Source organism: Cyrtonyx montezumae, unplaced genomic scaffold, assembly GCF_038088225.1.
Source record: "Cyrtonyx montezumae isolate F1298 unplaced genomic scaffold, pur_monq_1.0 scaffold_14, whole genome shotgun sequence".
NCBI lineage: Eukaryota > Metazoa > Chordata > Aves > Galliformes > Odontophoridae > Cyrtonyx > Cyrtonyx montezumae.
Window position 1 is genome coordinate 8,248,425 of NW_027071870.1, and position 24,943 is coordinate 8,273,367.

Here is a 24,943-nt window from a genome sequence, read left to right on the forward strand (position 1 = left end):
AAGACTGCGTCTTGAACTTCTTCACTGGGGAATTCCCATGTTGCCTCTCTATGGGCTAATAGCGGTAAAAGCACATCTCATCACCAGTAACAATGTGATCCAGGAAACTGCCACCTTCAGCCTTGTATTGGTTCGGTAGGTCCTGGCAGACTTGCAAATGATCTTTCTGTGTGAGCATTTGTCGGACCCACCTGGTGCAAATACTGTGATATTCCAGTGTTGTCACTATCATTTCCAATGCATTGAAACTGATACTCACCTCTGTATACAGTTCCCTGGTCATAATTCATGTGGATGTGCTGATGGAGATGACTTCATTTTGTGGTGTGGCAGCTGTGCATGGCCATCTGGAACGTGGCTTTTCTTTTACATCACTATTGCCACTGCTGCAATGCACCACCCACCTCACTGCACTTACATACACTATTTGGTCTCCATAAACATTCAGCAAGCATTGGTGAATATCAATGGGTGCAATTTTATCCACCCCTTTGCTTCATATGTGCTTCCATGTGAGAGAAGCCCCAAAGCTATTAAGTCATTTCATGTGAAATAGAAGTGATTTTTTTGCCTTTATATTAGCCATATAACCCAGAGTACAGATACAATACTGTATTTCTGCTGAGGCAGTGCAAAACTACAGAGCTGTGATGTTATCTCCACATAGGTGGAGTGACAACAGAAGAGGGAAGACTGTGACACTAGAGATATTCTATACGCCTTAATAAACAAACAATTTTTAATTTTACAGGTGTAAGTATTTTATTTCCCTAAAAATTATGATTTGGAATATAACTTGGATTCCCTTTAGATGTTTTAAAAGTTCTCTTTTTTCTAGGTGTTTGATTTGAATGTTTATTAAATATTCTATAAAATTGTATTTTAGCTTTAGACCTCACTAAAATTGAAGGAATTTTTTGGTAAGTTTTTTTACAAAGGCTAAGAAGAGAAAAAGAAAGACAACAATAACAATAGAAAGGAGATTCTTTTTCATTTTTGTTGTTTAAGAATTTACAAAAATACAGTTTTCCAAGGTAACAAACGTGTCATTTTCAGCTGTAATGTTGAGTGAGTCAGAGCCAAAGAACAAATACAGTTTGAGAGATGCTGTAGAGCCTGACTGAAAATAGTCAATCCTGAAACATAAGAAGTCCTAACGTTTCCCGTGGCCCTCATGCTTTGTTCTCCTTCATCTGACTGCATTCCCTGTTTACATTTGACTGGTCTTTTTGTTTCTCTACTTCCTTTTTGGACCCTTCTGGCCATCTTCACTTTTTGAGCAGTTGCATGGCTGTTTCCTGCATGTTGCTTGTAGTTAATCCTGTACATTGTCTTTGCATTTTCATGTGAAAAAAGACTTCACCCTTTCTTTCTGCCAGATATTTGTGCAATTAAAATTTGTCAGAAGAAACTCTGTGGCCTGAATCAGCTGAGTTACCACCATGATGTTTTCCCATTGCAGCATCGTTGAACAACATCACTTTCTTGGATCTTCCCTATGAAACCATTGTGCACAGGAAATAAGCAGTTGATTCTCGTTTTCTTTCCTCATTCTCAAGCTGTTTAAGAGGACCTCTGAGTCAGCATCTCATTTTGTCATGTCTCACCATCTACATACTCATCTCTAGCCTGTTGTGTTTTATCATTTACCTCCAGCATCAGCTGACTGCATGTCCCTGCAGGATCTCACCCAGAGATATAAGCCTAGAAAACACTAATTGGCACTGTAATGCCCTGGCTAACCTGACTTTGCTTCATACCAAACCTCTGTGCATGTCTGATTTTAGCCACTTCTTATCCTGGCAGCTATGTCATCTTCCTGGGCAACCCATGATAAATGCAGTGTGTTTAATGTATTCGTCCTTTGTAAGGACTTCCTTTTTGAAATCTGTCAGGAACATAAATCAAGCGACTATTACACAGAGTGAAAAAAAAAGAGAAGCCTAGCATTCTCCTCGATTTCTCCACTTTTGCAGCACTGCCAGTGCCTCAATGAAAGGCATTTTGAATTGTATCAGCACTGTCAGCAAGAATAGCAGGGCTGCATTCCTGCTGTGGGAGCACATTGCACTCCCAACACCATTCTGTGACATTATTTCAGGCTGACTCAGGGGGACAGATGTCTCCTACTAAATCATCAACACAAGTGTCTCAAGCATCTGCTTTTTCCTTTGGAGACTTAACATTTCAGTGTTTAACAGGCCTGATCCTGCTTAAAGTGGTGAATAGTTTCCTTTGATCTGCTTAGCAAGCAGATCCCACAAGGCAAGCATACCGTTCATTCACCTTTGTTTTGATGGGTCTGGAATAATGACCATTGCAGTCAGTCAGCCTTAAGATATTAATCCTTGTCCTCCCTAAGTTTCTGCATGCTAACCCTTTGAGTACTACCTTACCGCAGTATTAACCAGATATTTCCATTTCTCAGGACTCCCTTTGATGACATTCCCCGCATTCCTGGCATCTTTGCTTTCCTCTGGTGACCCTTTGCTTTCTACATCTTTTCCCAGGGCCACAGCTCACTCTATTTAGGTTTTAAGTTCAAAAGCAACATGTTTGGCAGCTGTTTCCTTTTTCCCTGGTACCTTTCTCATTACAGCAGATACTGGCTTATGAAATCATTTTTTCTTCATGTAGCATCCCATCCTGCTCTCACTTACCATCAGTGAAGCTGTGCAAACATTCATTAGCTGGAGGTGGCGTCTCAGGCTAAGTCTTCCACTCTACTCCCTAACATTTTCTGCTTTTCTCCAGAAGAAATTACTCATGCTCTGTTGTTAGTTTTCTCCACATCAACTTTCTACCCACCTGTGTTTATCAGTTTATATCTTACATTAGCCCAACATTGACAAGAGTTGATACCACTTGTATTCTTGTTTCAGCAGCAGCCTCTCTGCTCTGAGGGCCTGTTGTGACAGAAAGCAAAAACCCATGTCATCTTCCAGCTCACTGGAACTCACCTCATGCTGGTGAAGCTGGTCAAGTGCAGTCATTTGAACCAGCTGAGGATCTGCTCTCATGTCCAGGATAGAAGGCACGGTCCTCACGTGACACAATTTGGTTGGAGGTGCAGGATCCTACTTGCTGGCCACCAGAGGTTGCTCAGAGCACATTAGTTGAGTGGTCAGTGCTCTGCAGCTCTTTAATTCTTAGTAAGTCCCATCCAAGTTTGTTAATGTTCTCTGGAATTTGTTTCTACATCCTGTTTTTCCCTGCATGTAGGTTATTTGCTCTGATGCCTCATGTCTCTGAAGTACTTTGATGGAGTCAGCAAGGGAAGCTGGAGATGGGGGTTGTCACAGGAACCTGTCCCTGAGATGCAGAGATTGCAGCCCTTGCTGCATGTGAAAGTCGCAAAGTTCTCCTTGAATTCATTTCCCATCATTGTGCACTATATATATCCACAGGCATGCCCACAGACAGAAAAAAAATAAAAGCTCCTCTACAATCTAGGAGCAAAGGAAGAAATAGATCATTACTGTTTTCCCTCTTTAAATACCCTTGAGGTCACCAGACTGCTGATGAAGGCATCAATGTGGTGCCGAATTTGGAAAGGAATATAAGAAGTTAAGAAATATTTTGGAAAGTTCCAAATGAGGCCATGCTTCAGGTTTGGAGTCAGACCCAACTATCATCAAATTTCATTCATAATACAGTCTTTATGTGGGTTGCAGCAATGGTCTTGATTATGTTTCTCCCATGTGGGCATGTCTGGATCTTCTTTAGGTGATCCAAAGCTGGCTGTATAGCATTATGGAGGCCTCTTTTGCCTCTTGGTGCAGAAGTCAGACTTCTGCTGCACTGCTGGTGTCATTCTGTGGTTGAGTGTGGTTCATTTTTTCCTGCCAGACTGTGTTTATTCAGAGGTTGCTAATTCCTAATCCTGCATCACATGCAGCATCATAGGATTTTAGAATGACTGGTAAAAGGAGAGAGTGACTTCTAGACCTAGTTGGACCAGTTTCATGCATTTTAACTACGAATCTTCGCCTAACTTTGCTTTAGAATTAAAATAAACGCATTGTTTTAAGAGGGGTGAAAGAGCAACATTTTCCCTGGATTAGGGATGGGGTCCTTCATTTTGTAATTTCCTTCGAGAGTAGGAAAGTCCAGAGAAAGAGCACACAGTTGTAATTCCCCACTGGCATGACAAAGCTTGAGGAAACTAGGTAGCTTGCTTTTGTTTTATGCAATGTCTTTAGAGAGGGTGACTGATGCCCTCTTTTGATTCAGCCATTCTGCAAAATAATGTCCCTTCCAAACTGTGGTCTTGAGATGTAACACACGTCAAACTTCAAGCAGATCTGCAGTATGATTTTTTTTCTCCTGTGGAAATCTCACATATTTGGCAAGGAGATGGGATTTTGTCCTTAGAAAATCCATAACTTTTTCTTTTTTTAATCAGAATAGTTTAATTCAAGGTCAGACAGAACTTTTCAGGTTTGTGGGGCAGTGACATTATAAAAGCATGAAAAGCCATTAGCAATGGACTGTTTTGTCTTTGTGGTTTGGAATTGGAACCTATCCAGTTGTTGCCGGAAGGCTACATTTAATTTGTACTGTGTTTGCATAAATGGCATATTTGTAAAAATCACATTTTACTTGAACAATTGTAAATGATGCATTTATCATAGGGAGAAAAATGATCTATTGTTCTGTTTAAATAGAACAGTACTGCCTTTCCAAGGTATCCAATAGAAAATCATGAAAAATCTGAGTATACTTGAATGCTGCTTATCGTGTTCCCACAATCAACTCTCATATGCTCATGTTCCTTGGATTTGTAAAATTGAAGAGATTCTTTGAATTTCTCTCTTAATTGTGATGTTGGCATTACAATTAACTTGCTAAGTAAGATTCTTTAAAAGTGATGCCCTTATAGGTTCATAGGTTCATTAGGTTGGAAAGGACCTACAAGATCATCTAGTCCAACCATTCTCCTATCACTATCCCTACCCAACTACTAAATCAAATCCCTTAGCACCTCATCTAAACGCTTCTTGAACAGCGCTAGGGATGGTGCCTCAACCACCTCCCTAGGCAGGCCATTCCAGTGCCTGACCACTCTTTCAGAGAAAAAATGTTTCCTCAGGTCTAATCTAAATCTTCCCTGGCGCAACTTGTGGCCATTCCTTCTCGTCCTGTCGTTATTTATCAGCGAGAAGAGGCCCACCCCCTCCTCACCACAACCCCCCTTCAGGAAGTGGTAGAGTGCAATAAGGTCTCCTGAGTGGCACTCATTTGCCCAGTGTGCATAGTTGGATGTTGTAGTGGGACAGCAGCTATCGTGGGAGCTTGGTGCTGGCTGAGGGGAATCCTGTGCTTGGAGAAACTTGTTTGGAGCACTGTATGCAAGCTCCTCCACCCTGCAGGCAAATGAAATCTAGGCAGAATATAGGACTTCCACCTCTGAAGTCTCAAACATCAGTAGGCCGTTTCCCCTCCAGTTTGCATCTTGGTCCTGTGTTTGGAGAATAGGTATTGATTTGCAGTTGTTTTTTTTGTTTGTTTTTTCCTCTTAAATCAGTTTTAGCACATTTTCACAGTCTGTGTTCTTTAAGATCAGATGTGAAATAGTAAACAGAGACATAATTGGAGAACGCTTCTTAGTCATTCCGTAGTTTATCTTTTATTCTTTTTTAAGTTGGTTTAATCAAAAGTAACGTAATATTTCTAAGTTCTGCTGAAAGGATTCCACATCTCTGTAGTAAGTGAGAAACCCACTCTGTAATACAATGACTGCTGCTAACTCTAGCCAAGAGTTGTATCATTCTTTTGGAAGAATGCATATTTTACAGTTTCTTGTCAGATACAGTTCTAGGTACATTTTTTAATCTGTGTGGATAAATTCTCTGCCATTAACTCTTCCATCAAGAGAAACACTCTCAGCCTCTTTAGCTTATCACCACATGTAAAGGTCCTGAGAATACTGCAGATTAAGTTCTGATAGAACATGCTGTTCCCTAACACACATGCCTTTCCTTTATTCTTCTCTTCTCTTCTCTTCTCTTCTCTTCTCTTCTCTTCTCTTCTCTTCTCTTCTCTTCTCTTCTCTTCTCAGTATACCTTTAGTATGTAGAGGTTATTCTCTTAATTCTATTGTTTTTCCTTTCCTGTTAACAATTATCTCCCCCCCTCCCCCCTTTTCTCTCTTTGATCCACAGGTTTTGCAGTGCATGTTGGTCTCCCTTCATTCAGAACTTGACATTCAAAGGTACTTGATGAAAATTGAATCCTCTCAGAGAGTTAGTACTGTACTTTCTTTTTTTTCTGCACTCTGCTGTGGATTGTTACCTTTTAACTGTGTGTGGTTTGCATCACAAGTAGTGCTCTCAAATAAATACAGATATGCATGCTTTTTCCCTCTGAAAGTGGTGTCATTCATACAGATTAATTGCATATGGGAGTGTGATGCATGTGTATTCTTTGATGATTTTTTAATTCCGACTTTTCCTTTAATGGCATGGTAGATACAAAGTCCACACTCTTATCTCGGATATTTTGAAACTGGCCAAAATTTGGTGGGAGGTCCTAGATAAATAAGTGATCCCTACCAGCTGTCCCAGTTCTAGTTTTCTTTATGTATTTGTTACAAAAGAAAAAATTCTGCAAAGTTGAGGACAGATCTGTGGATGTGGGAGTAAATATTTCTGTATTTGGTGTGCTAAAAAGCTTAGTTCTCCACTTGCAAATTGATCTTTTTGTGAGAATTTAAGTTGAAGGAAAACACTTGCTGGATAAGCAAGTGGGATAATGGCTGGAAAGCAGTATAGGGGGCACAGCTGAAATATTAATTAACATTTAAAAGAACCACAATTTAGAATATGCTAATGTTGTTTTACATATGCTTCTGCATCTTGGGTTTGTACTTTCCTTGTCTAAATTCAGCCCCTGCTGTCATGCAGATTTGGAAGTGTTTCTCTGTACCTTGCATCTCAATGTAAGGCAGGCTGGCTGAGGGGGGGGCACAGCTCTTGGGAGTTTTTGCTTAAATCTCTTGTGCACCTCTGAAGTCACCTCAGTCTCATCTTTCTCCCGGTTGTGCTCCTCTTCCATTTCTGTATGACTACTTCCATGGATATCTGCTACAGGTTTTTTCCACCCTTGCAGTGAATACACACACACCTTTTAGATATATTTTTGAAAGGTGCCACTGCATGTTTCTTTTTCTGCCAAAAGCACACCCATGAAAGCACCAAGCTAACACCTGCTGCCAATACGGAAGGAGGCCTTGGAGCATGCAGCTTATTTGCTTCCCTGCTGGTTTTGTTTCCACTTGGAGAATTTCAGCGCGCCAATAAAAATGCTGACTTGGGGAAGATGGGAGTGGCAGGGTGTGGGGAGTAGGGAGGCTTCTCCCTGCTCTGCCGAGGGAGGAAGGAGCAGAAGGGCATGGTAACAAGTGGGCAAAGCGGATGCAAAGCTCCACTCTGGCACACACCTCTCCTGCAGCAGCCCCATCCCATTCACCGACCTCCCTCCCACTTACCAGCATCAGTGGTGAGGGATTCTTCTTTTTTTCTTCCCCCCTTCCTCGGTTATTTTTAAAATTATGTGTTAATGAAGATCTCCTCATTTTAGAAATCAGAAAAACAGGTTTTTCCAGGGCAGCTGTGGGCTGGAGTCTGCGTCGTGCTCCTTTGCTTTGGGAAACAGGCACCACAAAAACAGACCCTCCTCTCGTTTTCCTTAGGCACATGTGTGGGAGAAAAGGGATGGGTAGGTAATCATTTTCTTGAATCAGAACACGCTATCCCCTCAGTACATCTAGGCATCTGGTATTTATTTTATTTTTTCTCTTCCTTTTTGCATGTGGTTTTAAGCATGTAAGGATCTTTCCCCTTTAATCAGCTTAATGGTAGTTTTTGTTTAAATCATCCCTTTTAATCTTTGGATTTCTCATGACAGTTCTGGGGGCTGTGTAGGTGGAAGTCACCTGCAGCTGATGAGGTGCAGCCGTCTCCCGCCGGGATCAGGGGATCGTTCTGTCCTGTGAATGCTTCACAGTGGGACAGTGGGGTTTTTAGGAGTGAAAGGAGAAATAGCTTCCAACTGAATCTGCCATAAGATTTTAATTAAGACAAATGTTGATGCCTGGGCTGGAATTTATGGATAACTTACTTAAACAAAGGAATAATAAACTGAAGCTGTGATGCAAGAGTATGGCAGAGTCTGTGAAGGGATGAGTTTTGCTGCAAGCAGAATAAATGGAACAATGGAAACCATTGAGGAGAGAAATGGTGAGGTGATCCATCACTTCTTGAGATCAGCTCTCACATGTAAATAAATACTGCGTGTCACCAGGCGTTAGAATACAGCAGAGCTCTGTGTCTCTGATATCTTTCATTCAGGGTGATTTTTGCTTATTGCCAATGGACGACTGTTTGTTATGTCTACCATTTACTTAAATTTCCACCTTAAAATCTCAGACAGGCATTTGTAAAAAGAAGAAAAACAGCCTTGGACTTAGGTAGAAGCATTCTGAGAAACATTTCTATAGTGCAACATGGATTATTTGGGGTTTTTTTGGATTTTTTTTTTTATATTTCATATATTCAAAAGAGGTGCCACAGCATGTTGCATATTTCAGTCTGGACTTGTCTGGACTAATTAAGCTGCTCTTAGGCGGGCTGCTGAGTTCCTCAGGGCAACATTTTCAAATGTAAGTTCCTCCAATTAAACATCTGAATAAGAAGTCTGGCAGCATAAGTGCTGAGCACCTACAGCTTTTATTGCTTCTAATGAATATCTTTACTGCAAACACACTGCTTTCCAGAAAAACAGGCTTCAATGTATCTGCATGCCTGCAGTTCAAAACCAAAGACTGAAAATATTTCTCTATGTCCATCATTTATAGCAGAGTTGCATGAAAAATTCCCTGCTAGCTTGGGGATCACCCTGCAGAAGCCAAGCAGGGAGCGTGGCAGACAGCAGCCACGGCTGTCCTCAAGATTAAAAGAAATGGGACTTGGCTGCAGGCCACAGCAGGGAGTGTGCAGCTGGCCACGCAAGGCTCTTGGGAAAATGAGTAGATTTTTCAGATGGTTTGAATATCATTCCTACCTAAAAATATGGCTATAAATCCTGACAAATGATGAGATGTTTTTTTTTTTTTCTCTGCTCAGCAAAAGAAAACCACGATCAGCATCAGTGAATACAGAGAATGTTGATAAAGATCTTTCCATAAGCAGAGTTCTGCCTTCAGACATGTTCACAGGAATGGATGAGATACCCACTAGGTGCAGTATCCCATGCTGCAGTGGCTTGAGGGCCTCCCAGTGGGACTGACTACAGCAGGTTTTGGGGCAGCACCTTTTCAAGGGGACTGTGCCTGTTGTTAATATGTGTCTGTGTGTGGGGATATCCCAGAGCGTCCATTGCATAGATGTAATATGAACTTAGGTATATGTAGGTATATATAAGCATTTAACTTTTTTGACAAAGCACTATGGAAAACATTGTTATAATAATTTCTTAACATTAAGAGCACGTAGGTAGTATTCATTTTCTTTCTAACAACAGTTATGTCACTAATAGTGTGTCCAGACAAGTAAAATCTTGTAGCTGGGATCATACAGGACCCTAAAGACTCCGTATCTTTGGAAGAAGCAGATTCTTCCTTGAGACAATGGTAATACAGATCTGACACAAATGGGATGAGGAAATATGACCACTATGGCAATAACAGCACATGTTACAATGTGACAGTATTTCAGAGCTAATAAACAGTTTGTTTATATGTGCATTTGCAGTCTGTTTTATGTCCAGTAGCTATCTTTAGCACAAGTCACAGGATAAACAGTTTACCTGAAGGTCAAAAACAGATCTCCATTGTTCTTTTTGTTTTTCTTTTCTTTGTATTTGTTTTCTGAAATGTTGGGAAGAAACTCAAGTACTGGTTTGCTTTCTCTGCCTGTGCTAAGTGTGTTCTCCAGAGTACATGCTTAAAAAGAGCTATTTTATGAGGGCTGTATTATTTTTTATGTCTTTGTTTACCATTCATACACTGCCAGGAATGCTAGAAAGATATACATGATAAGATTATTCTCCTTAAGAGATAACTTTCTGTCAAGATAAGGATGGTGGAAGTTCCTGGAGACAGGAAATAGAAAGTGTAAGTTGATCAAGAGATCAAATTAAATCCTTCTTCAGGTAACCTCCTAGGTTCTTTCTGTCTGTGAAAATGTGTGAAGTCAAATTTGCAGCTTTTTTGAAAAGGAAGAGAATGAAAAAAATAATTCAGAGATACGGATTAGTATGGTAAAGTACTGTATAATGAGCATGGAAGGAAATAGTGACAAGCGGAGCAGTAGAACTCATTAGGCCAAAGGGTGGGCAAGGTGGTGATGGGCTCATGGTTGGATTAGACGATTTTAGTAGTCTCTTCCAACCCTAATGATTCTTTAATTAATGATTCTATGTGGGGGATTCCTGGAGGGAGAGAAGGGCAGCAGATCAGAGGCAGCAGCTCAGTGGCACAGGGGTGCCCCTGGCACCCTGAGGCTGCTTGCCATGTTGGTATCTCTACATTTCATTTTTCTTATTCATTTTCCTTCTTGTTTTATTGCTCATTATTTGAAATTTTATTGTGTTCACAGAGCCATACACTTTTTTGCATCTTTTTCCAAGTCACTGAACCAGCAGCAGATACATTACAAGTGCATGCTTTGGACAAACTGTAACAGCCAGCCAGCAGTAGTGAGGCTTCACTAGCCATAACTTTATTTTTTGATCAAGTCCTAAGAACACTTAGAAGATACCAGATCTTCTGTAACTACTGTACCATACCATGAAAAGATGAGATGTACGTCCTTGTATTCCAAGAGGATTAAATAAAATTGTCATCTCAAAGCACTCTGTAATTGCACCTAAGTTTTCTGCAGAATTTTGTATCTTTTGACCTTTTGTTTCTGCTGTGCTTCCCACCCAGTACTAGCATGGAAGTTCAGCTCAGCTGGCTGAAAAGTCAGCACAAAGCAACATGCAGGGGTGTGTCTGCTGTGGGGGAAGACCGTGTCTTACAGAGGACATTATAGCCTAAGCAGTGTTGGGACAGGAAAAAACAGAGCCCTGCTGCCTAGCTCTAATCCTGTTTCTGTTCTGGGGCACTTAACCCACCAGTGTGCCTAGGAAGGTGCTGGTCTTCCTTGGTTTTGCATGCGTGTGTAGAGTATCTGCTTACAACTGTCCTGATTTTAGACAGTACTCCTTCTTTGTGAGCATCCTGACTTTTCTTCTGTGTAAAGTGTTGTATTTCTTGCCAGCAGACATCTTAAAAAAGCAGCAACACTGGTGTAGTAATGTCCAGTTCATTGCTCTTACTGGATCTCTGCAGCGTGCAGTTTCAGTGCCATCCTGCTCCAGGAGCAGCTGTCCCTTCACTCCGTGACTCTATTTGTATTCTCACGCTTCCTGAAAGATGTGCTGTATAGTGAACGCTTATTTTGTAAATTCTTACCCTGCATGCTAGTTGCCCATAATTAAGTATTTAAAGTTTCGAATAATTTTAAATGCAGTAATGAACATGCTATGGAAATATACATAAGGTATGATTTAATAAGATTTATTTGCCATCTGTCTGATTTATCTAATTTTAAAGTCACCGTGCTAAAAAGGTTGGGAGTTGCTGAAGGTTTCTACCCTGCTTTCTTTGACTGCCATTACAAGTCCGTGCAGTTTATGGCTCTGTAAATGTTGCTTGTCATCTACCTACTTCATGGGCTGGTTTTCTGAAGAAGTTCTGAACATTCTTGGTTATTACGTAGCTTGAAGCCTGCTGCTCACTGCCAATGATAAAAACACTTTTTTTGTCACATATGCACTCATATCTCCCACTAACTTGAATAGCCCCATTGCTGTGTTTGAATGTTTTTTATAATGTGTTTAAAATCAGAATTATATCTGAAATATAATGAGATGAGCTTGAGAAATAGCTTGAAATGTTTCATAAAGGCTATTTGTAGACACGGTAGATTTCATTAATCGTAGAATAGCTTGCATTAGTTTTACGTTTCTGCAAACTCACTTTCTAGATTGGAAATAGTATGCATTTATAACATATTAAGAGAAGGACTGGGCTTCGTATCTGGGCAGAATGGAATGAGGACTGCTGAAAAGGATGCTTTTAGTTCAGGGGGATGTGTCAGACCATATGTTAGTTGCTGAAGAATTGCCCTGGGGGCAGCCAAAGAAATGTGATGTTGCTGAGGTTATCTCCATCTGTGCATTGACAGGACATGCCGGGCACAGCTGAAATTGTGTCTAGTTGCTTGTGGTTATGGCATTATCTCCTTACTGCTTAAGTATGCACATGTTCATATGTGTAGATAACACACAATGGCACAACTCAGATGTCATCCAGAGATTCAACTGAAAGGGAAAAATAGAGGAGTAAAAAGCAAAATAAACTTGATTTATATTATCAGAATATTTTTCTGAAAGAAACAAAATTAATTTCCTTCTCAGCAAAACTGTGAAGTCAAAGATCTTTTGCAGGTTGATTTTGTTGTTTTTCTTTGCATACTGTTTTGTTTTTCTTGTTATGGCTTTCTTGAAGATGAGAATTATCATGTGCCTTCTAGCAACCTATTCATGGTTACATGCAGACAAGTTTTTAATCACTGCAAGGAGCTATGAAGCTATAATGACATGATTTGGTAGTACTCTTGCAATGTGCCTGTGTAAATGAAAAACGAGAGCTGCTCCAAAGTAATGCCTATTTTTCATGATGTTGACCCATGATGTCAAAGGTAGATGTTGGTGGTATGACAGTAGAGGTGGAACCTTTCCGATAATATTCCGTTATATTTTGTTGCCATGTGACAGATGGCAGCAGAGGGGAAGTCTGACAGAATGGTGTCTGACATGGAAGTGTGTACGAAGCAAAGGGATGGCAGTGAAATTATTTCCACAAGGGGGAATTACCTATTCACCTTCACAGATGCTTGCTGAATGTTTATGAAGGCCGAGCAGTAAATGTGAGCATCATTAAATGAAGAGCATCTCCATCAGCTCATCCTTGCAAATCAGCAGGTTACGACCAGGGAATGTGTATGGATCTGAATACTGGCTTCCATGTGTTGGAAATAATGATGGTCATGCTGGAGTATCACAAAGTTTGTGCCAGGTGGGTCTGACAAATCCTCACACAGGAAGAATATCATTTGCAAGTCTGCCAGGACCTACTGAACCAATACAAGGCTGAAGGTAGCAGTTTCCTGGATTGCATTGTTACTGGTGATGAGATGTGCTGTCACCACTATTAGCCCATAGAGAGGCAACATGGGAATTCCCTGCTGAAGAAGAAGTTCAAGACGCAGTCTTCAGTGACCAAAGTGATGTGCGCTATCTTTTGGGATAGGAAAGAGGTGATCCTACTGAAATTCCTGTAATCCAGAGAAAGCATAAACTCTGACCAATACATTGCAGTGCTGTCCAAGCTGAAGGCTCAAACTTCCAGAGTCAAGCCTGATGACAAGACATCCTTTCTCTTGCAACATGATAATGCCTGGTCCCATAGCAGTTTGAAGACAGTGGAGCACACTTCCAATCTTGGCTGGACTGTCCTACCACACTCACTGTGTAGTGTAGCCTGGATTTGTTGCCCTCTGACTTCCTTATGTTCAGACCTATGAAAGATAGACTGTGTGGGCAACGCTTTCCTTGTAATAAGGACATCTTCATAGCAGCTGTGAAACAGTGGGTCACCTCCATGGGTGCAGATTTTCACACAGGCAGCATGCAGTCTCTTGTTCGCTGCTGGAGAAAATGCATAGCTAAAGGTGGTGACCATGATGAAAAACAGTGCTTTGTAGTGGAATATTTGCTCTGTTAAATAATGTTGTGCTCTTTGTATCTGTTGTAGTTTCCATGGAACTAAAGAGGAGTCATTACTTATAGAGCAACCTCTGTACTTCAGCAGTGATGATTTCCAAGCCATTTTGGAAAGTTGAATGAAGAAGTACCGAGTAATCAAATTCTTTGTGTTTGCAAGTCACTTGTCACCTCTGTAAGCTTTCAGACACAAGACCCTGTATTTACAACCTGCAGACTATTGCTGACCATGTCAGAGGCACTTCAAAGCATGCTTTATTTTACTAAGAACAAATGCTTTTAACTCCTGTAGAAATTCAATGCTCTTGAACAAGATTATTGCAGGACATTGAATAATATGTAATATTTTAATATTAACATTTCAGAAGTGGAGGATTTAGTATTCTCATGAGATATTTCTAGTTTATTATAGTTGGTGAGCAAATAGACAGCTTAGCAACAAGCTTCTTTAGCCAGCTAATGAAAATCTAATAAAAGTTCAAATTCTTCATTCATTCAAGGTCACACAGGGAGTGTTATGTGATACATGCCATTACTGAAACAAGCTCACCTCATCTTGCTTAAAAAAAAAAAACAAAAAAACACCAAACACTGAAGGAGCCAGATGTGAACAAATATACAACATCTTGGCTTTCCAGAAAGATGCAAAAACTTTTCTAGAACTTGACAGCACCTTGAAGTTAATTTTAATACAGGAGATTTTTAACATACTATCGTCCTTCCTTGAATGATAGGGAAAAGTAAACCATGTGCATTTTATAGTATCTTTTTTATGGTTTAAAGGCCTTTATAAAGTTCATATTTACATACTTGTTCTGGGACAGTGAGTTTGCTTTGCTTTAAATTTCTGCTTCTACAGTTTCTGTTCTAATTCGTTATGATACCGAATTTGCTTGAGAGACTGGAAAATTGTTCTTGCAGAGTAAGAGTAGCGTCTGGTTGAGGGAGTTTCACTGAATGGAGCAAACGGTACTGAGTATATTTCTTCAAGCCAACATTCATTTGTAGTCAGCAAAAGTTCCTCAGTACATAGTATCTCCTATTTAGTGCATTTTTATTATGGAGATCTTACAGTGATAGAGTCAGTGGAAGAGCTCAGAAGAAACTGTCTTCTGAGAGTCAGTCTTTTTGGTTACCGTGTTTAGCGATTTAGAAATGTAATTGACCAATAAAATCACAGTTAATTTGGTCAATTACTGAAGATATTTTTGATTTGTGCTGATACAACAAGAGGCAAGATATTTACACATGACTTCAGATAGAAATGTTGGGTAGCTAATTTGACCTTGCTGTGTGACATATACTTCTCGTGGATGTCATAGCAGCATATATCGCGATTGATAGCTTATGACTGTATCACAGAATTTCTTTTCAGAGTATTTTTCTTAGTAGACTGGTCAACATAAGAATAGCGTTTAAAAATTTTATCTGTTGTAACTTTAACTGCAAATAGCTTGAAAGACACTGATATGCTTCTGTGCTACTATTGTCCTCTTCATACTTTCATACACTGAAGGTTTAAATGGAAATTTAAGGAAGCACAATGAATACTTTCCTGATTTTAAATCTTCAGTATGTGTATGTGTAGATATGTCTATGCTGCAGTGGTTGTTTGAGCATCAGGGAATGGCATTACTGTACATCTCTTCAGCACATGTCTTGCCCTGAGGGCCTTGTTAGCAATGAAATTTGCAATGTGGATGTACAACAATAAAATCCATAGCAGAATACGCAAGGACACTGTTTTCTTATATAACCTACACAAGAGTGACCTTCAGCATAGCAGTATTCGAAGAAGTTTGGACTTCTTCCTTCTCTTTTTTTTCTTCCCAAATATTCTGGTTTCAGTAGACAAATAATGCAATACTTTGTTTTGCAGACAAGAAGCCCAAAGCCATCACAGAGCCCACAGCCCAATTTGGGAGATCAGACAGAACATCTATCTGAAGCATCTGCTGATTCCTTAGAGGCCATGTCTGAAGTTGACTCCCCAACTCCCTTCTCAAGGGGCAGCCGCACGCGGGCAAGCCTTCCTGTGGTGCGGTCGGCAAACCAAACCAAGGAGAGATCACTGGGTAAGCCCTGCTTCAGTCCCTTTGCTCTCTACTCTGTGCTCATACTTTCCTTTCTATATTTAAAATAGGTTTATAAAATATGAAGACTTTGGTAGAAGGTTTCTTAATGGAAATAAGCTCAGTGTGGGGTACTGGCTGGCCTGGGGGAACAGTGAGATTATTTTTATAGTGTCACAGCCTACTACGTGGATATGAACTCTGTACAAGTCTGTGACCTCATTTTCTGACAGGAGATATTGACTTTGTTTCTTCATCGTCTCTTCCAAGCTAGACCTAGTCTGAAGCAACCTAGAGATATCGTTGCCTGGCAGATTTAGTTCTCAGAGAAATTTGGTATTTGAACAACAGGATGTGAATAGATACACTGATGGGAAATGCCCTTTTCTTCAGGGTAGTGCCCTTCCACCTGGGTGGTGATGTGAGTGACACAGACACAGAGGTATGCAGCTCTATTTGCTGCCTTTATTTTTGTTACTCTCATATCTGAGGGCTGAACTGAACCCCATTTCAAGCCGGAGCTGCTGTGCTAAGAGTGGGTGCTGTCTGGGAGACTTCTCAGCTGATGGATGGAGCAAGTACTGCCTGCTTTTTTTTAAGAGAAGACACCAGAGGGCAGTTAATCTGTTGTGTGAGAGTTGCTGCGGAGGGTGTGTTTCTGCTCAGAGGCAATAAACAGAAATGTTGTTTTCCTTTAAAATCTCCTCTTCCAACATAGAGAGTGACATAAACCGAAGGCTGGGCTGTAAATCATTTATAAGCTTATTGTATTTTACTTATTCCTCAACAAGCAGAGACAATTTCTGTCAAGTGTAATGGGATCCAAATAATTGGGGAAAAAAAAGCAACAGTTTTTGTGTCGGGGTGGAGGGCAGAACAATGGAGTGATGTTACAGACTGGGCTCTGCTCAGTGGTGCCTGTTGGACCACTGATCTCTGATTCACACACTACTTCATGGTTTAGAGGCGTTTTAAAAAGCAAACTTGCAGTGCACATCTAATAGATAATCAGAGAATTCCATCTCTGTTTGTGTGCCATTGCTGGGTGGAGAGTCCTCAGTCTGGCTTGTTTCACCCAAAGGATTTCTGTTTTTACCTCTGTGTGATGTGAGGTAGATTAGGACTTGTCAGGTCTTCATGTGACATGGGGTCCAGCCTCTTCAGGTGGGTTTCAGTGGGCAGTCAGCATCATCCATCAGCACTGGGATCTTCTGCATGTATATGTGCACTCCGTAGGAAACATGGGATACCCCAGTTCTGCGATTCTGCATCGGGTGCAAGCCAAGAATTGATAAACAACTTTTCATTGACATCGAAAGGGATGGCCTGCTGTGCGTGGTATTTTCTGCAGTGTTTTCTCCCTAGAAGCTGACTTGGAAAAAAATGTTATTATTGTCAGTATGCAAAACTAACATTAGTGTTCTGAAAATGACTGTACACTTACATGCTCATCTCTACAAATAAGCCTGGCAATAGGAACATAGGGACGGCCATGCTGGATTAGGCCATGAGTGCTCCTGGCCTCATATTTTGTCTGCAGCACAGCAGGGACTTTAGGCATCTAGCCAAGGCAAGAGTAAGAGTGTAGGTGTGCTCCTTCCTCTGACTGCTCTCCCAGCCTCAAGCTATCTTCAGCTTAGTGATTTCCTGGTTATGGTTCCTGTCTGTGTAATAACCCTCTAGAGATGTCTCCTCCAGGTACTTGTTCAGTCTCTCTTTGAACTCATGTAAATTTTTTGCATCCACAACACTGCAGCTGTGACTTTGGCAGCATGTTTTGTTGGTTTACTACCCAACCATTGGTTTTCCTTTGCTTTGTTTTGTATTTGCTTATCTTGTCTTCATCTTTGCCCTTGTTCTGGATCTGACAGCAAACATTAGATCCTTGTATGCTCTCCCAGGCCATCTTTCAGTTTGCAAGCTTCTCTCCTGTCCCTCAGGACATCCCTTCTCCAGGCTGGAAAATGCTGCTGTTATCATGTGTTCCTTACGCAGAAACCATCCCTTACATTTGATTATCATTACTACCATTCTTTGAATTTATTCCAGTTGGACAGTATCTTACTGCTGAGATGAGAGGACCAGAGCTGCAGAAGCTCACTATTAAGTAATTCATTCTTCAGTACCTTTTTTTTTAACATCTGTTGCGTATGCTGAATTGTGTTGCCTGCTATTGGAAGACTGTCACATGAAGATGTACCATTTTATTTAATGGGCGTGACTTCAGACCATGCAAGGCATGCCATCTCAGCCTGTCATTCCTACACTAAGCCAGTCCACACTCTGGTTTATCCCACCACACACAGGCAAAATGCAGACAGAAGAAAAAAAATGTATAGGAAGGAATGTGATAAAAAAAACATTTGACTGAAGAGCTTTTAGATATGAAACTGGAGCAAAATAAGACTTCTCCCCCTTGTGTTGGAGGAAGGGTCACAACTATATGTGTGGCTTATGGGGTCGTCACACAGCTAAATAGAAGATAAGACATTGTCACCACCCTACAGCATGTCATTTCCAAGTTGTTCCACTCCAGGGGCCTATTAATAGCTAGCAATTTGTTTTAAAAGATTATCTAAAAATGATTTTAAAATAGTTCAGTTTTTGATTGTTATTCTTCAGTGCATTTCTTTTACACAATATTCTTCAGTCTTTTCCGCCAGCATACCCTAACACTTCTGTGAGCAATGTTCAGGAATATTACTGTTGAGTTTCTTTACAGAGTGTGACCCCGTTAGGATTGTTTTGACTTCCAGAAGTACAAGGGTAGTGTTTGTTTTTAAAAAACAGGAAACTGTTTATAATTTTAATTTTAAAAGCACTCTGAAAATAATTCCGTTCACCTGATCATGAACGACTGTGTATAATCACCTCCCTTTCCAACTGTATTATTTTTTTAATTTAACCTAATTTAAATACAAATTATGTTTTGATCATCAGCCAAAGTACTTTATGAGGAAAATGACCAAGTTAAGTGAATTTTTATTAATTTTGCATGTAATATCCCAATATTGTTATTTTTAAAAACTGATGTTCTCTCTTTGAAATTCTAATTCTTCTCCAGCTTCCTATCTTACTAACTGCATTTGAGTCGGTTTGTTTTTAAACTGTCGTCTGAATCAACATGGAGCTGAGAAGGAGTAGCAGCAATGCGTTTTGGCTGTCCTAGAATCGTGGTTCTGCCAGTCAGGACTGATTGAACAGGACATGGTGCTTTGATGTGTGAGGCTGTTGCACACCATGAGGAGTTGACCCAGAAATCAGTATGCTAGTACTGAGCCCATGTAAAATTTCAGCCTCAGCTTTTGAAAGGAAGGCCCTTCTTGGCTAAGGTCCTTCAGAAATTGGCACTTTTCTCATCAATCTGCAGCCTGGAGACAAAGCGTGGTATTAGAATAAATTAATTCACTGCGCAAGAGAAAATTAGATGTATTTTCAAATGTCTGTTTGAAAGCTGGGATTTCTTCCAGCATGATAACTGTGGGAAAAAAATTATCTAGCAAAACTGTCAGAGCGAGAATCAGCTGAAACCTGGACAGCAGTCAAAAGCTTTCAACAGACCTCACTTGCAGTTTGCCTGAAGGAAGCAGAGCCCAGCAAGAGCCCAGCCACCACCTCGGTGAAACGAGAGCTGGCAAATATTTCTGCTTGAAGTCTCTCTCATGTAGCACATTATTGCAAAGGGTGGGCCTGGTGCTTTGTAAGGGTGGGTGCTGGCATCCTCTGTGGTAACAGAGTGGTTGACATGATCATTGCAGCCCCAAAGGGTGTGATTGCCAACCTCCATCTGCCATGAGACTGAAGGGAGAATATGGTATTAGCAACCACAAACATTTGGGTTTGAAAACTGAGGGAAGAAGGATGGATCTCTGTGACTTGTGGGCAGTGGGTTGTCTGGCCCCTGCAGGAGTGATGGCTGAGGAGCACAGGGCAAGTGGGCTCCTCATGGTAACTCTGTGCCTAAAATCAGGTGACACAAAAAGGCCTCTGCAGAAATGTCTGATCTTGCCAACATTTGCATTTTCTTTGCCTTTGGAGGGATTACAAGAGTGAAATTGCATAAATGCTTAAGGATTGGCATGAGGAAGGTCTTAAACAGTCATGGAACATTTTGAATATTATTTTCTAGCCCCCTCGGCCCCTAGTATGAGCAGGTGCAGATTTTTGAGTCTGTTCATTTTGCTCGCTATGGAAATGCTGATTATAATGCTAACACCTGGATCTTTTGCAGCTGAACTTTTGCAGAAGTTCCTTAAAAGCCCATTCAAAAGAGATTCAGGGCCATAGTTTATAGAATCATAGAACAGCTTTGCTTTGAAGGGGCCTCAAAGATAATCTAGTTCTACCCCCTGCTGTGGGCAGAGTTGGCAGTCACTAGATCAGATTGCCCAGGGCTGCATCCAACCTGGCCTTGAGCACCTCCAGTAATGGGGGCATCCATAGCTTCCCTGGTCAGACTATTTCAGCACCTTATCACCCTCTCAGTAAAAACTTCCTCCTGACATCGCAACTAAATCTTCTCCCGTTTAGTTTAAAACCATTCCTCCTTGTCCTATCACTGTCTGCCCACGTATACGATTGATTTCACTCCTGTTTATAATCTCCCTTTAAATATTGGAAGGCCCTCCCCTGGTCTCTCTCCAAAAGCTCCACATCTTTCCTGCACTGGAGCCCCCAACCTGAATGCCATACTCCAGAAGGGGCCTCATGAGTGCAGATTAGAGGGGGGGGGGACAGTTACCTCCCTCACCCCACTGACCACCCTTGTTCTGCTGCAGTCCAGGATCCTGTTGGCTTTCTGGGCTATATTTGTATGCTTAGTTGCCATTTTACTATTGCAGAAAGACAAGCAGCTTGGTTGCTGCCACCCGATGGTAGAAATAACTGTGTGTGTGGAATATACGGTGTGTATGGAATGCACTGTTAAAACTTACACAGAAAAATATGAATAGTAAAAGTAGATGTATATTATATTGGTGGTAATTAATTGTTATTTACCATTTATGAGATAGAAATTAAAGCAGGGATGTTAAATCAGGCAGAAAATTTGTGAGCTGACAGATTTTATAAGAGAAAGTCTGTATTTGTTAGCAGTGGAACTGCCCCCTTGGATTCCTTAGAGCAGGCCTCAAGCCTAATGAAGTCAGCAGGAGTCTCAGCTTAATTCATGGGAGAAGAGCTCCCTGGGAACTGCATTTCAAGTTAAGACTGAGGATAGCTTTAATGTATTCAGTCATCTTAAAGAAATTTTCCCTATCTTGTCTTTTTACAGTGTATGCAAAGCAGCTAACATGCAAAAAGGTCATGTAAATATTTGCTGTCATGGTCAGATACATTAAAGTAAGCTGGCAAGCCTGTAAGAAAAACAGCCTGAAACAACTAGTTCCAATTACTCCACTGAAACACAGATCCTAAAAAATTAAAATATTCTAAGGTAGCAGCAGTTTGCCATCCAACTTTTTTTAGACTTCAATTTCTTTTACCTTTCTTCAAGTTATAGATGTAGTTTTTGGACTTGGAAAGAAAATAAAACCATCTCTTACCTGAAGTACTTTCCAGCAAGAGATCGAAGGAAGGTAAACAGCCATACTGACATATAGTAGTGCTGAGGGTTTTTTCTGTTTCATTTATTGTCCCTACATGATTTGAGAAAGTGAGCTATACGGAAGAGTGAAATGTGGGCCTCCCCAGGCATGCTCTTTTGCACACGTTTATTCTTCACTTATCACAGTCTTCCTTTGATAAAAGAAGATCTTATGTGTACCATAAAAAAATATTTCCAAGAAGCAAGATCTTCCTTAGTACATACTGTCTCAACAGAACCACATCTGTCTGACACCAAAAAACTGACTGAGAATATTTTTTAGATGCTGAGTCACACTGAAGCTGAATTTGGCCCTTTTGCAACAGGGTGTATCAGTGTGATTTCAATGGACTCATTGTAGCAATACTGGAGTAGAAGAAATGCAGTGTGCTAAGTAAAACCATTATATGTGCTAGCCTGTTTCTGTCATTACTATGTCAGTTAAATGTTTTTTGAATGAAATCTTATTATTTATTTGCACTGCAGTAATTCTGAAGGACTAAAATTGTTACCTGTGTTGAATAATATGCGTAGTGAGAAAATGCCCCAACAGGACTTTGCAACATAAATAAACACAAATGAAAAGTGGTGAAGATTAAGGGGGAGGCAAATTAGGATCCAAACTGATAAACTATATAATGCTATGTAAAGGTGGGTTCCCTGTTTTCTGCAAGTCATACCTGCACAGAAGGTGCAAGTTCCTCATCCTGCTCTATCACACTTCTTATGCAGATTCACCAGCAGCAATTTGTCTTTTCAGAACTGGTGTCTTCTGGAAGAGGGATTTGGCAGCTAGAGTAGCTTTTATAGGTCTGACTACCCAGCAAGGCAAGGTAGGCATCAAATCTGGTATAGGAGCTATCACTTGGACAAATTTAATCAAAGTTTTGTGATAAGTAAAATTTATAAACCTAACTCTAATCCGTTTGCATTAAGGCAGGCTTACAGGCAGAGAAACAGGTAAAAAAAGGCATTGCAATTCCATTCGTTGTGAGGAGTTCAAGAATTTGGCCAAGCAGAGAAGTGTAGTGCCTCACCCTCAGCACAGTACATTTAGGAGTCATTGCCAGTGCTGACAGCAAGTCCATGAATGAGAACAGCTCTAGGATTTAGTCATTGCTCCCACTACTGTTTATATTTTTAGGTAGTGATTCTAATGCGTAGTTACTACATAGAGCTGGGCCTGATTTCAGGTTTCTGTTCTGACAGGGAAATACTGTCATCTCTTTGCTGTCATGTAAGCCCCTGTCTCTTGATATTTTTTTTTTTTCCTCATTTGCATTTTTCTCTATAAATTAGCCTTAGTTAAACAGACTAAGAGGATTTTTGCTGTACAGAGTCTGATCGATAGTCTGCTGATTAAGGTACTCTCGGGATACTAGGGTCAGTGATCTGAACAACTTTCAAAGTGGAAGTCTGCCTGAATGATTAACTGTTATTTTTAACTGTTTCATAAAATAACTCTTGGTACCCAGGTACCTTCTGTGATGAATACACTGTTAGTGGGGATGAGGGAGAGCAGTGGATATTGTTAAACATGGCTTTAGAAAAGATTTTAAAGGTTTTCACTCACTCGTTACTGCATTGTTATAGCCACACTGGGGACAAAGAGGCGGCTTTCAAGATGGTTAGGGCTTAAGATGGGGTAGGGCTTCAAGATGGGTAGAGCCATCAAGTCCAGTTGGTGGCTGGTTTTGAGTAGCCTTCATCAGGAGTGGGCTTTGCGGACAGTGATTTGTAACATCAGCAACCTGGCTGTTGGGATAGAATGAACCAGTGTCGAGGTCAGAGTTAACACCAACCATGGGAGACCTTTTAGTGTGTTGGAGAGTCAACTTGCCAGTTGCTGGAACCCCAGTAAGCCAGGGGACTGAACTAGCAGGAACCTCACGATGCTCAGCAAAGGGAAATACAAATGCAACAAAGCATGGGGAGAGAACAGATTGCTTTGGGAGCAGCTTTGCAGAGAGGACTTTGGGTCTAACATCAAAGTGAGTATAGGTCAGCAGTATGTCCTTAGAGCAGTGAAAACTACATAAGTGGATACATGAACAACAACTCAGCCAGTAGGTTGAGGAAAGTGGTTATTCCCTTCTTGTTGGCATTTGTGGGATTGTGCATGGAGTATTACTTCCAGTTTTGGCTCCGTTTGCATGGAAAAGATAATGGCAAACTGAAGTGACCCCAGTAAACTGACCTCTTGGCAATCTCCTTAACTATGCTAAGTTTGCCAGTCCAAAATCCTATTTAAATGTAGGCCTTAATGACACAACAAGAAGTCAAATCGCTTGTTAGAACTATAGAGGTGGATTTTCAGATGTGATGTGGGAACTAGATATGCTCTTACATGCTGGTTGCTCAGCCCTTAAACTTGCTACTGACAGCGGAGAACTCTTTAGAAATGAAGTTTGGAAGAGAATTCCCATGGTTAACATGGAGAATTTGTTAAATATGGCAAAACTACCAATCGCATATGGCCAGTGAATATGGAGTAATGAAACTGTCATATTCTGCCCTTGAACACATAACTTCTACATGGTTTAGTACTAAAAACAAGGCTTTCTAAGTGATAGTTACCATTCAAATAGTGTGTTCTTGGTATAGGTGATTTATATAGGAAGGAAATACAAGCAGGTATCATCTCACTCTGTCTTTATGCTTGTTCTAGGGAAAGAACATGTATTACAGGAAGCTTAATGTTTTCTTGCCTACCTATTTTATTTTATTTTTTATGTATATATTACCTCTTTAAAAGTTAAAAGCAAAAGCATCATTGTGTAAAACTCTTGCTTATAGTGTCCATAAGTGCTTAACATGTCTGCATAACCTTTGGCAGACATATCCTCTGATGCTATACTAGCTTGCTACCTCTGGCTGGGAGCCGGCTGGCCAGGACTTGTGGCTTCTGCAGAGGCCAGGAGCTCAGCTTCTGGTCAACAAAAGCAGCAAAGCTGCTACACCCTGATAGGAAAGTCCTGTGTCTGTTTGTGTGTAGTGCTCTGATTTTTTTACATTAAACTGTTTGGTGAGAGTGAACTGGAGTCTGTAAGTATTGCATGGCAGAGCCTACAGGCCCTCTTAAAAATAACTCTGGGACACATGGACTTCCTAGTTCATCTCACTGAGTTGTTCAGTCATCATTTTATGTTTGATCGTTAAGTATCATGGGCTTTCTGTGTTCCTCCAAGTTTACTGGCATCTTTTTGTAAGTTATGGGTACAAAAGAATCATTTTGCTGGTCAGTGGAACTATTCTGGCAAGACCAGAGGTTTAGATGCAATTATTCTCCAGAAGTCATGCTGTCAGATCATTGTTTTCATCCTGGTGAACTGGGTCAAACCAAAGTATTTCCCCAAAGTCTCATGATTACTAAAATAACTGTCTACACTTGACCAACTGCTGACATAGGTATATGGTAGTGTCTTTTGCCAATTTCACATTTTTTTTCCTGCAA

The 24,943-nt window shown here is 40.7% G+C and overlaps 1 protein-coding gene across 11 annotated transcripts in view; it reads left to right on the forward strand.

Moving 5' to 3' along the window:
* Nucleotides 1-24,943, forward strand: part of KIAA1217 (KIAA1217 ortholog) — a 171,717-nt gene that overhangs the window by 63,746 nt on the left and 83,028 nt on the right. For 10 of the 11 annotated variants that reach the window (XR_010621912.1, XM_065731372.1, XM_065731374.1 and 7 more), the window contains one exon: nt 15,713-15,908. Coding sequence is in view for 10 of the 11 variants with exons in the window: in XM_065731372.1 (XP_065587444.1) it covers nt 15,713-15,908 (196 nt within the window). In the remaining variant the exon portion in view is untranslated. Of the gene's footprint in view, nt 1-6,164; nt 6,215-15,712; nt 15,909-24,943 lie in introns of those variants that run through there. The other variant, XM_065731377.1, reaches the window with a different exon arrangement.